Here is a 14,204-nt window from a genome sequence, read left to right on the forward strand (position 1 = left end):
TTAGCATGCATTTCATACAATTTGGAAAACATCAAACTAAACCTACAGTTTCCAGAAGTCTTGTTACGGTTTAATGCACATTAACCAAATGTTTCTAACTGAAGAAACATATCTGTATATTTTACCTGAAATGCATGAATTTTTGGTTTCCAGGTTGGACAAGCCCACGGAAAGTTCCTCCTTTGCCAGTTCATGAACACAAAAGAAGCTCATTAAGTCGCATACATTCATTTGATGAGGAGGCAACAAGTAAAGTAAGATTTCTTTAATCGGTAGTAAGATATACTAGAGTTTGCTTATGTCATCATCTGTGTGTTTGGTATTTTCTTTCCCAGGGAAAAAAATAGCTACTACTCACAAAGTGCATCCCCTCTTCAGCTTTAAAACAAATAAAACTCTTTTATTAGTTTAGATAGTACCAAAATGTGTAAACAGCATAGCAGCAGCCTTCAAATGCTTTATCTGGGGAGAACTGTTTTCCATATAGACACCACCCTTACCATAACCCAGTATGGCACACATACCCTAGTTGCCTATTCAATAAAAGGGGGGGAGCCTCAAATTGAAGACTTCAAAATCCTATCAATATTATGTTAATATAAATATCTTTACCTTACTTGGCTTCACAAGAAAAACATTCCATCACATACATGAATTATAATTTAATTATCCTTTCTTAAGATATAGGTCAGTTTCAAGTTTGTATAGCCCATGTCATCATGCTAAGTAAAATACACCAGAAGAAAATTTTATGTTAGAAAAAAATCCAAATTCCAATGAAAGGTCATCAGAATACCAATGCCTTACTAAGATGATGAGCAACAAGAATGTGTGTCCTCCACAGCACGGTGAGACATGAACTTGGAGTACTCTGAGAGTTAGTTTGAACTCACATTCAGAAGCCATTGTCTCCCTTATGAAGAACAATAAAGACAAACAAATGTCAATCTTCAAGGACTTTCATTGTTAGGAGGAAAAAACTGACATTTGATGGGTTTCGCATTCCACAAACTGGGAGCCATTATCATATTTAAACTTCTCTGAATTTTATCTATATGCCTCAGAACTAGTGCTATGTTGGAAATATTTAATTTTAGAAAATAACATAGATACAACTTAGTCATACAATAAACATTAGCTTAAAGGGATGCAAATATTTTGTGTAAGGAATAGTATTCAATCATGTCAAATTGTCTTAAATATAGTAATCATTTTATATTATCAAAAAGATTTATACAACCTGGAAACCAAAAATTCATGCATTTCAGGTATTTTATCACAATTTGCATTTTATCACAATTTGATAATCTCTACAGTGTAATAAGGTGTGTTGTACTGTACCCAAAGAAAGTCTGGTAAGAAAAGCTGTGTTTTTTCTAAACCAATGATCTTACCATACAGTATTGGCATAGTATTCATTTGAAGGCTATAACTTCCAATGTGAGCTTTAGAACATTAATTATTAACTTGATAAGACTGTATTGTAAAAGGAAATTTCAGAGTAACAAAAGTTTATAGATAAAAACAAGATTTGCTAGAATTTTGGTATTTAGTCATTTATAGAATCAATAGCATTTGCATACAATAAAATTGATGAGGTAAATATTAATGCATTAAAATTTTAATTTTATTTTTGTGTACGTGTTTGGAGGTGAGGGTGCAGGTCCTATGGAATCCAGAACAGGGTATTGATTCTGTGGAGTTGGAGTCACCTGATATGTTGACATCAGTTAAGTTAGAATCCAAACTCCAGTCCTCTGCAAAAGCAACACCTTGGGTTTTGTTTTGTTTGTTTGTTTGTTTTTGCTTTTTTATTGATTTTTATTGAGCTCTACATTTTTCTCTGCTTTCCTCCCTGCCTCTCCCCTCCCCTCTTCAGTCCTGCCCCAAGGTCCCCATGCTTCCAATTTACTCAGGAGATCTTGTCTTTTTCTACTTCCCATGTAGATTAGATCTATGTAAGTCTCTCTTAGTGTCCATCTCCATGGACCCAAGATTCATTTTATAAATGTTTAAACCATCAATCCAATAATTTAAAGAATAGAGTAAAGTCAGGGCATATAAAAAGAACTCCATGCTATAACCTCCAGGGGAAAAGCAAAAGAAAATGCAATGATGTTGCCTTGAAACAGCCCAAACAAGAGAGTCCTTCTCCAAAGCCGTAGCAAATTCTTCTAAATATAACAGAAAGTAGGCAATGCTGGAATCCCATCACTCCTGCTATCTGAGTCCCATTGTTATCACTACCTCATCAGTCTGCCACTTAGTTAATAATTCAAGGCATTTTAGTCAAGATCATACAGTTTATCCTAAAGCAGACTATATATATGTAAGATATTTGTCAGTAGGGAAGGAAACACTGTAATCAGAAATACAGGCATGAATGAAGAACAAAATATAATGAGTGCACGATTAGTATAGATGAGCCTATCAAATAATAGTAACAACTTTGTGGAGTTATTTTGTTTTTTTTAGTTGGTTGGTTGGGGTTTTTTTGTTTCTCGAGACATGTTGTAGTGGGAGCGGTGGGGTTGCTTCCTGCCACTTGGCTAGCTTTACCCGAAATAATTACACAGAAACTGTATTCTTTTAAACACTGCCTGGCCCATTATCTGTAGCCTCTTATTGGCTAGCTCTTACATATTGATCTAACCCATTTCTAATAATCTGTGTAGCCCACGAGCTGGCTTACCAGGGAAGATCTTAACCTGCGGCTGTGTCGGGTGGGAGAATCATGGCGACTCCTCTACTCAGCTTCTTTCTCCCAGCATTCTGTTCTGTTTACTCCGCCTACCTAATTTTATGTCCTATTAAAGGGCCAAGGCAGTCTCTTTATTTAACCAATGAAATTAACACAAAACAGAAGACTGTCCCCCATCAGAGACAGGGTTTCTGTCTAGAACTATCTGAGGAGTCACTCTGTAAACCAGGCTGGCCTCGAACTTGCAAAGATCTGCCTCCTGAGTGCTGGGATTAAAGGTGTGTGCCACCACCGCCTAGCTAACTTTGTGGAGTTTTGAACACATATATATATTGAAGGAAAATATAAATTGCATAATTTAGTCTGAAGGAAGGTCAGAAGTTAAATGTGGAAGCGTAGCAATAGTTATACTTAATCCTCAAAAACATGTGTTCATAAGCAAGGGGAGTCAAGATGATGAGAAAACCCACAGCGACAGCTGGCCTGAGCTTGCAGGAGCTCACAGACTCTAGACCAACAGCTGGGAGCCAGCATGGGACGGAACTAGGCCCTCTGCATGCGGGTGACAGTTGTGAGGCTTGCTCTGTTTGTAAGACTCCTGGCAGTGGGAGCAGGATCTATCCTTGGTGCATGAAATGGCTTTTTGAAGCCCATTCCTTACGGTGTGATGACTTGTTCAAGCCTTGATACAGGGGGGAAGGGCTTGGTGCTACCTCAACTTTGGTGCTATCAGGCTTTGTTGATTCCCCACGGGAGGCCTTACCCTTTCTGAGGAGTGCATAGCAGGTGGGGTAGGGGTGAGATGGGGGGAAGTGGGAGGAGAGGAGGGAGGAGGAATTGTGATTATTATGTAAAATGAATAAAGCTTTTAAAATGAAAAAGTATGTGTTCACATTGCATTTTATAGATTAAACAGTAGAAATAAAATAGAGAAACAATAGAATTCATTGAATATCAGAAACTCAGTCCAAACAAAGTTAAAATAAAAAGATGATAACAAAAGCATGTAGATCATAGGAAACACATGACGCAGTAGTTTCAAACTCAGAGTCACCAATTACTTTTTATAACGCAATAGTTAAAAGACAGGTTGCTTGAATGCATGGATCTAAAACACCTGCTTACTCTGCTTGGAACAGAAACTCACAAATAAGATTTTAAGCATTATGGAAAATAATACACACATATACATTTTTTCCATGAGTATTTATACAAATTGCTATAGATAATGTCTTAAAACAAGTCTCTATAAATTACATTTTTAGCTCATAAACTGCATAGTCTATGAGCACAGAACAATTATAACAGAACAAAACACCCTTCCAAATTATGTATTTAGAACCAATAAGAGGTGTTCATGGATGAACAATCATCCAGAGGATTCACAACCATAAGAGAAGTTAAAATATTTTCAGAATAAAAATCAAGACGTTGTGGTCAAATGTGTAGCTGGCAACTATAATAATGCTGGAAGACAGGACCTGTCTTTAAAGTGTATGTTAGAACATATGAAAAACTGTCAATTCAGTTTTTCTCCAGTTGGAAATAAACAAAGTACATCTCCAGGAAGTTAGAAAGTGGGGAGAAATCAATTTATGAACAAAGTACAAGAAATGAAAAATAAGTTAAGGATATAGAAAACATAGCTAAAATTATCCATGTTACAACTTTGTTCTTCACAAAACTAATTCGTTGCCTGCTACTTTGGGAACTCATTTCCCTGAACTGTCAGATTTGTGTGAAATTCCACCTTTTCATAGAAGCTTCTTCTAGAAGTGGGTAGGGCTTCATGCAGAGTCTTTACCGTTCAAAGTACTGAGCATAATGACTGTGAGACCCTAGTGTTAGATGAGATCTCTCACGACCACCCCCACCAAGGCTCACAAGCAGTGGACCGGAGGGGATGTAAGTGCCAGACACTGGGGAGAAATGCTCTGAGATGCTGTTGTCTGGGCCTTACATGCCATGGAACACTTTAACTCATAGCAGCTGTGACTACCCACACAAGACTGCAAAAGATCAAGCAAGTCAATAATTCCAGAATGGAAAGGGAAGAGCTCTTAGGGTCCCACCCTTTTCTGAGGAGCTATTAGCAGTTGATAGTCACATACTAAAATTCTTCTATGAAACCTCTTGAGCCAGGCCCCTACAGTTTAAATCACCCTCCACACCACTCTCTTCCATGCTCTTTCACTACTATGGCCCATTAAACCCCACTTAACATGTTCAAGTGCTTTTCTAATTCAAAGTCCCAAAGTCCGCATTCCTCCAAACAAAAGCATGGTCAGGCCTGTTAGAGCAATAACTCGCTTCTGGCACCGACTTCTGTCTTAGGGTTTCTGTTGCTGTGAAGGGACACCATGACCATGGCAACTCATAAAGGAAAACATTTCATTGGGGCTGGGTCACAGTTCAGAGGTTTAGTCCATTTTTGTCATGGTGGAAAGCTTGGTGAATGCAGGTGGGCATGGGGCTGGAGAAGGAGCTATAAGTGGAACATCCAGATCTGTAGACAGCAGGAAGAGACTGAGACACTCTGGCCAGGTTTGCGCATCTGAGGCCTCAAAACTCATCCCCAGTGAAACGCTTCCTCCAAGGCCGCAACTACTCCAATAAGGCCACACCTCCGAATAGACCCCCTGTGGACCTATGGGGGTCATTTTATTCAAACCCACAACAACACAAGATTTTAAAAATAAAGCCAAAGTAAAGGCATCTTTAGAAAACCATGCTGAAAGTATTGCCGGCCTACATGGAAAACAGTCACTAAAGAGGAGAAAGGAATGCATGAATAGGGATGTGAGTGGGTAGAGTTGAATTGAGGGGAGCAGATATGGAAAGAGACACAAGCACTATGATTGTAGTTTCCAAAATAAAACTTAACAAAGAGAAACAATCTTTAAATCCAAAAGAAAAGAGAGCATATGGAATAGATAATGAAACCAGATTTAAGCTAAATAGTGTTGATTACCTAGTTAAACATGGCTTAATTTAATTAAATTAAAATCCAGACGTTATGTTGAAAATAAGACCAAACTCTATACCAACACTACGAAAACTGGGTGAAATGTATATTTACGCTAAGGATGTTAACATGGGTGATGAACAAGGAAACAGCAAAAGGAGCAGAAGGAGCTCAGATGCCATCAAATAGATTTCATAAGAAATTTCGCTAAAGAGTCATGCTCTAGAGTGATAAGGGAGTAACACAGACAGTACATATGCACCTAATAACAGAAAACAAAATACAGTAAGCCAAAACTGGGAAAGCTTAGGACTAGATCTACAGTTACAATTGGGAACCATTCTCAGTAATCTATTGAAAAGGGAAAGGACAGATAACAAATTCTGTGAGCTTATTTGTGCTCAAAACTACAATGTAGCCGGGCGATGGTGGCGCACACCTTTAATCCCAGTACTCGGGAGGCAGAGGTAGGCGGATCTCTGTGAGTTCGAGACCAGCCTGGTCTACAGAGCTAGTTCCAGGACAGGCTCCAAAGCCACAGAGAAACCCTGTCTCGAAAAACCAAAAAAAAAAAAAAAAAAAAAAAAAAAAAAAAAAAAAAAAACTACAATGTAGTAAAGGTGCCAAATACTAAAGGACATTAGCAGACACAGAGAAGAGGGTTCCTTGGAGGAGTAATCTGCAGTGACAGAGCAACCCGAAGTACAGGAAGGAAGGAAGGAAGGAAGGAAGGAAGGAAGGAAGGAAGGAAGGAAGGAAGGAAGGACTGATTTCCCAAAGAAAATAAATAGACACATATGACAGAGAATCAAATGAAACTCTGTAAATTAAATTTATATTTATCAAAAATTATTAAATTTTTTGCTTCCTTGTGGCAGAGTAAGGTTATAACAGATTAATTCTCCCACAGATTACAGTTGCAAACCCTAACAAAATACATGTTCATTTACTTCACACCTCCTGGTGACTGAACAGTGTCAGGCATATTTCAAAAGAGAGTTAAAACTTGGAGCAAAAGATAAGATCAGCCTGAATTTCTCTCTGGGTCTTTGTCCTCAAGGCTGAATGCTTTCAGATGTCAGTAGTCAAAACTTTTGCAGAAAGGCCTTTCTTTGGGTTTCAATACATAAGAGTGGATCACTGATTAGTCATGGGTCCAGGGAGAAAAGGAGCACATGTGAGAGGGTGCAGGAGCTACAGCTATTTCTGTGAACTACACACTACAACTAAGTCTTTGCTCGGGCTTTGTTTAGAACAAGCTCAGAGCCTTTATCAATAAAGGAAAACAAATCCCACTTTTGACAATTAGCACACCCATGCAGAATATTACTGAGAACAGTATCTCTACAATGTAATATTCACAATGTCCACCATCGTGCAACATAGAAAGACCATAAAAACTAGGCACACTGTCAAGAGAAGAGAGGGTCTAGAGCTAAAACTTGGTAGTGATATTAATGCAACGTTGTTTGTTCAATGGTTGTTCTCATTTGGTAAATACATATTTGCCATAATAAGCACAAACTAGAAGAAACTTGAGAGATGAAAGGGTTTGTTTGGCTTTTACTTCTGCATCACCGAGGCTGTGAACGGAAGAACACTGCTCACTTCCCTGGCTTGCTCCTACTGTCTGCATTTCTTACAGCCCAGGGCTACCTGCTGAGATAGGACGCACCTACAGTATCTTTTAGCAATTAAGAAAATGCCCTAGAGATGGGCCTACAGGCCAATCTGATGAAAGCAAGTCCTCAATTGAGGGTCTCTCTTCTCAGGTGTGTCAAAGTTATCCATACCAACAATGTAATGGAAAATATTCTCACAAAAAATGAAAATACTGGAAATCTTAGCAGAGGAAAAGAATGAAGTATTTTTTTAAAAAAAAAAATGTGAATTACATAGCTAAAAGCTTCAATATCTTAAAGACTCATGGGCTTAATAACAGAAAGACTATGGCATATTAACATTTTGAAAACAAATGAGAACATATTTAAAGAAGGGTAAAACACTAAAAATTGACCAAAAACATCATGTACTGTGAGGACAGTAGGAAATGACCCCAAGCACACTAATTGGAGTCCAATTTTTTTAAGAAAAGAGGGAAAAAAGTAAAATAATAATAATAATTTCTGAAATTTCATTTGCTCAAACAAAAGACATGCATTTGTAGTTCAAAAGACTCACTAAATTCTAGCCAGAATAAAGAAATTTTCATACAGAACAAGAATGTCATTTTCAAATTGCCAACACCAAAGATAAAAAACTTGAAATATGATAAAGAAAAGTAAATTAGAATAATTTTTCATCAGAAACTGGAAGACAAAAATATTATGAGCTTATCCCAAAGTGTTTAAATAATTTAAGGCAGTGGTGGCACATACCTTTAATCCCAGCACTCGGGAGGCAGAGGCAGACAGATTTCTGTGAGTTCAAGGCCAACCTGGTCTACAGAGCAAGTTCCAGGACAGGCTCCAAAGCTACAGAGAGAAACCCTATCTTGAAAAAGAAACAAACAAAACCAAATAAAGATTACATTCATCTTCTGTTGTTGCTTTATCAAATGATCATCAATGTCTACCCTTGACATAAATTATTATATCATTCTGGAGTTCAGAAGTAAAGAGTGGTTACCTACCATTAAGCTAAAAATCAGTGTGCTGGTGAGGTTGTGTTCCTTCTAAAGTTGCTAGAAAAGAACCCATTTTTCACCTTTTCAGCTTGCGTAACCTTCCTGTAATCTTTGGCTTATGATAGGCATCTGTCTTCATCTTCAAAGCTAACACTGATGGACTGAACCCTCTCATCACAAAGAATGGCTGGTGTAGTCTTCTGCCTCAGTGTCCCAGCTTCATGACAATTGTGATTAAATTGTGCCATAAGTATGTCCAATATAATTATTTTCATTTTATTGTCACTTCATGAGCAATTTAATTCCATCTACAAAGTAAATTACCCTTTTCCAAACTTGGAACATGGATATATTTGAGGGCCCAAATATATTGAATATATTGGAATGCTAAATAAAGAAGATTTGGGGTAAAGAAAAAATAAAAAAATAAATTCCCAATAGATGTGCTTTACAAGAAATTAAACAATGGGTATCATACAATTGATACTTTGCTAAGGAGGAAATTTAGTCTTACATAATTAGATTACAAAAAAGGGAGTTGATATGTTTCAATCTTAAAATATTAGAAAATGACTAAATCAAACAAAATATATGAAAGATTAAAGCATATTAAGTTAGAAAACAATGAAATGCAGAATTTATACACAGGATAATTATTTTCATTAAATAATTAAATGTATTGGTATTTTTTAGAGCGATATCATGTAGCTCTAGGTAACCTCAAATTTGCTATATGGCTGAGTCTGGCCTTTTATTCCTGATTCTCCTATCTTCATGGTCTGAGTGGTGGAATTACAGGCATGTGACCCCTGCCTAGGTAAAAAAAAAAAAAATTATAAAGAATATGTGGCTGACTACATAGTGCCCATCTACAAATGAATGGGTAAGGAAAATTGGATATATGTGCATATGAGAGAATGTTATTCAGCCATAAATAGAGGTCTGCTATTTGCAACAACATGAATAACCTTACACTAAGGCAAATAAACCAGGCACATAAATAAATATTTATATCCTTACTTATGTGTATAATCTAAGAAAACCATAAGGGAAATAGAGAATAGAGTAGGCATGGGGTAAGTAGAGAAAAAAATGGAGAGATGTTGGTAAGAAGATACAATATAAAGATATAAACAAAGATGAATATGTTCTGGAGATAGGAGGCGTATCATGGTATCTATAACTAGAAATTCTGTATTGTTTGCAGGGACTTTATGAAGAAATCAGATTTTAAGTGTCTTCAGCAACTCAAGGAATAATTTTGGCTGGAGATGAATGTATTAAGGAATTTGAGTTTGTTGATCTTAATCATGTATACATGCACATGCTTAAGCCATCCTGTAAATCTTGAAGGATGAGGAAATCCAGAAAACATAGAGTATAGGAAAATTCAGCAGTTCTATACATGCTTGGTCGGTTTTAACTTCTTGTTTCTATCTTGTAGGATAATAATGAACCACCTGACCAGCTAGACAAGAAATATAATATAAAGGATTCATTTTACAAATCCTCAACACAGAAGTAAGCTCTTTTCCAATGAGAAAAATTTTAAGTATATTTCTTAATATTTAATGGTACATTGTCAATAATGATCTAAATCGTGTTAATAATTCAAAACACATCAAACAGACACGGTAAGTCATTCATGTTGGCTAAATTACAAACATATCAGGACTTGAAGAAGACAAGGTATCACACCTGTAATCAAAGTACTCAGAGGCCTAGGTTGGAGGATCACCATGAATTCCAAGCAAACCTGGGCTAACTAGGGAATAAGACACTATATCAGAAGTCGAAAGAGAAAAATATGCCAATACTACCAAAATTCAGAAAGAGGGGGATGAGGAAAAGGAAAGGGAAGGGAAGAGAGGAAAAGAAACACAATGTCAGAGAGAACAAAACTGGAGAAAGTTTAAAGCGCGACAATTCACTGAATCAATCGACCAGCACTTTGTAGGGCAGAGGCAAGAGGTCAAACTCTCCACTGTCGTTTTCATCTATGTTGTTCTATTTACCAATAAAGACTCGGGAGTCAGTTATTGGGATGAAAACTTGCTAGATCAGAAAAGACAAAAAACAACCAGCTGACCTTCCATTTTGGCTGAAGCAAAGTCTACCAGAGTGTGGGCATTCCTCCTAAAAGGAGTCTAGGAGCTTGACATTCTACAATAGTCAAGGGCTTTGGTGGGGTTTGAAGTCATTGTCTTTAAAGGATTCCTAAGACACCTGAAAGGATTATGGGATCACAACTCCTCAGAAGCACCTGACAGGATTACAGTTGATAAAACCCACAGGCTACAGGAAGGTAGGATAGTTTTTACTGCATAGAGTCTTGTTTGAGAGGCTCAGGTGATGTCTGGGGGAAGGAATGAGGTCTTCCAAGAGCATATGCATCCAAACCTTAAGCTTGGTTCACTATTATTTGAACATGAAATATCCATATAAAAGTATAAGGAAGCCTATATTTATGTAGGCTGCCTTTGCAGAAAATGTTAATTGTGCCAAATTCTTGCATTTCAGTTGATGGGGTTAAGGCTTCAGCTAGACTCTGGGATGAGAGGCTCTTATATCCTGCCTCATATCAGCATATCTATGGCCTAGGCTGTGAGATCAACTGTGAATAAACAAACCAAGTTCTCTACTCTTGAAGGAGCTCTCGTTTTAAAGAGGAACAGACAATAAAAAAAAAAAACATAATGAGAAAAGAAACAGAACCAATTAGTCCACAAATAAAAGAAAGAGGCAGCTAAAAGGTGGGGAGAGTAGGCTCAGTCACCAGCAGGAGGTGTGAGGTATGACAGAGGTACCTAAGGTTGGAATTGGAATGACCTAGAAGGGGGAAGGGGCTGAGAGGGTCCACAAGAAGGAGAAAAGTTGGGTCTGTCACAAGGATCTGCTTAGCACCCTGGGAATGGACATAGATAGGAAGTAGAAGCCACAGCAGGTCCTGCTACAAAGCTGGGGGACTGGGATTGAAGGATTGGAGGAAGAATACAAATTGCCTACCTGATCAATACGCTTGCCTCAAAAAATCAATTTTAAAAGGCATAATTTATTTGTAAATTGGACTGTCTTCCTACCCTGCTCTGAATATATGCTTTGTGTAATTCTTTATTAAAAGTTTCCTTATTTAATAATTCCCCAGAGCTTATGAAACTGTCCCGTGGGACAAAATGCTACCACCAAAACTTGACCCAGAGGAAACAACGGTGGAAAAGGCTGCTGACAGCATCTCACAGTGTTTCACACTGAAAAGATATGAGAGGGTGCCAGCCATAACCCAGGTCAGTGAGCATCCCCGACCATGGTGAAAGGATGCCAGCCATTGCCCAGGTCAGTGAGTGTCTCTGACCATGGTAAAAGTGTGCCAGCCATAACCCAGGTCAGTGAGCATCCCCGACCATGGTAAAAGTGTGCCAGCCATAACCCAGGTCAGTGAGCATCCCCGACCATGGTGAAAGGATGCCAGCCATTGCCCAGGTCAGTGAGTGTCTCTGACCATGGTAAAAGGGTGCCAGCCATAACGCAGGTCAGTGAGCGTCCCTGACCATGGTAAAAGGGTGCCAGCCATAACCCAGGTCAGTGAGCATTCCCAACCATGGTAAAAAGATGCCAGCCATAACCCAGGCCAGTGAGTGTTACAGATCATGGCTCCTCCTGTTTGCTTTGACTGAAAATCAACTCAAACTCAAGCCACAGTGATATTTCATTGATAGGAATTATATATGAAATTGCAAGTTACATAATCACAAGTCGCTAGTAATTGTAAACATTTTTCTCATTGTTCATACTGAAAATGTTTACTAAAATTAATGACTTTTCCCTCAAAGTCATTTGTGGTGGCTATTAATTCTGGAAATTACAGAAGAATGTTAAATAATGAAAGAGACACAGAGACATTATTCTTCTTCCAGATAATCTATGCAAAGCATAGTTCTGGAAATAGGACCTAAAATTTAGCTGTTCACTCTTTGAGCAGAATAGGAAGATCCATGAGCCGTAGACTACTCTCTTATGTTTCTGGTTATGTGGTATACCAGAGCCCAGAGAGCTCTCGGAGAGATAGCCATCAGTTCCATTTCTGCATGTCAGAAAGAGCTTGTCATAGGGACTACTGGTCATGCATCCCCACCACAGCTGGATCGCTTTCTCTAGACTGGAGATCTGTCCACGTTACTACATTGACTATGCCCATTGTTTTCAGAACATGGAATCCATGCTATTTGAGAAGACACACAGCCAGTCATCTGCCTGTTCTGTGCTCTTTTCCCTCTCTAGTGAAGGCTCAGTGCCCAATCCCATCACGATCCCTGTGGGATCCCGTCGCTTTAATTACTCTGTGCCAAAATGAACCCCAAGCATTCACGAAGCCTGGCTTGTGTCCTCCCAACACTGAGGCAAATGCCCTGCTTCATGCTTGCAAAACACCTCCTGCTTCCTTGTCCCTTTGTGTTTCATCTGGGTCAGCTGTTGGATGATTTCTCATTATGAAGTTTCTGAGCATAGGAAATCTGTAATATAAAGAGGGAAACCAATTGTATACCCTCAGGAGTCCCTGAGCCCCAAATTAGGAAGCCTGCATTCTTGTGTAAAATTTCTTCCACTTTCATAGCGAAAGGAATAGTAAGAGAGGGGAAAACACGTCTTTAATGTAAACACTCAAACATTGGATTGTTACACAGAAGTGAAAATCGGCTAAAGGACAAAAATTGTGTATGACTTCATTTATTTTTAAGGATCTTTAAATTACTTCAAAGAAATTCTGCATCTCATAAAAATTGGTCATTTCATTACATTTCCCGCATTAGATAGTTTGAATATCGAAAATCCTCCCCGAGGAAGATGCTTTTCTGAACCCAGGCTCTGTGCAAAGATGTAAGAAGCCTGCAGTGGGTCTCAGAGAAGTATCTGTCATGAAACTGAAGCTAAATCTTTCATATGGAGAAATCATGTCATCTGGAGAAGGTGACCACAAGACAACTCCAGCTTGGAGAGAGCAGGGGAGGAGTGGAAGTTAGAGCCAAGACCCACAACACTCAGAAGTAAAGCCCCACCCGACCCAGAGTTGCCAGGATGCCTGAAAAGAACTTTCCCAGAGTTAAGACTCAGCAATGGTGTGAGGGGCTTGCTAAGGGCACCAAAGTTTGAATCTATGAAATTACAGTAAGATCATTTAATAGTTTCTGTTTATTTCAATATTGGCTTTAGATGGTCGGAGGACTCTGGGACAGGTTTCAGACGAGATTGTTCTCGGCGCCAGTCAAACCAATCAGTTTGTAAGTTTGCTTTCCTGCTTTTACCATTGCTAGCTTTAAGCTCGACACTAAGAACCTGATGCCCCCACTGAAGGCAGGAGAGGGGCCTGACTTTAGATTCAGAGTGTCCCAGAGACCTTCATCCAATCGTCCTGGGGCCGAGAAGAGCAGGTGTGCTACAACCCTTGGCCTCTCTTCAACCTTCAAAATTGACACTTTTAAATGTAGTACATTTTAAAATTGGGAGTACTGTATGAACAATTCGATATGGACAGCTCCATTGTTGTGGCACTCCATGGAGTTCATATAAAGGGAATTCTAAATGACATTCCATTCACTTTCATGTCATGGATTTGCATTGTATCCGTGCTTAAAGCTATGGCTTTATTGCAAATGTTCTTCTGTGTACAATTCTGTACATTTAGTATCAAAAGAACTTGGTGGTTTGTTCTTCCAATATGTTACTATTTGGGATTTTTTTCTTTTTAAAGTTTATGCAGCCCTGGTTATGGTCTCTGATTGTTTAATTCACTCCGAATATTCTGTATTCAAAATATATGAACTAAATATGATACATCTGGTGTATCTCCTCCCTCTATTGAGAAAAAAATCAGAGTGCAATGGGAATGCCTGAGTCTCTCCATCAGCACATCTGCC

The 14,204-nt window shown here is 38.5% G+C and overlaps 1 protein-coding gene across 1 annotated transcript in view; it reads left to right on the plus strand.

Annotated features, from left to right (window-relative positions):
* Spmip7 (sperm microtubule inner protein 7) overlaps positions 1-14,204 on the plus strand; it is a 43,245-nt gene that overhangs the window by 7,922 nt on the left and 21,119 nt on the right. Inside the window, 4 exon segments of the mRNA XM_075943399.1 lie at positions 154-254; positions 9,737-9,813; positions 11,438-11,576; positions 13,501-13,568. Coding sequence (XP_075799514.1) covers positions 154-254; positions 9,737-9,813; positions 11,438-11,576; positions 13,501-13,568 — 385 coding nt within the window.

The sequence above is a fragment of the Microtus pennsylvanicus genome, chromosome 12, assembly GCF_037038515.1.
Source record: "Microtus pennsylvanicus isolate mMicPen1 chromosome 12, mMicPen1.hap1, whole genome shotgun sequence".
Lineage (NCBI taxonomy): Eukaryota > Metazoa > Chordata > Mammalia > Rodentia > Cricetidae > Microtus > Microtus pennsylvanicus.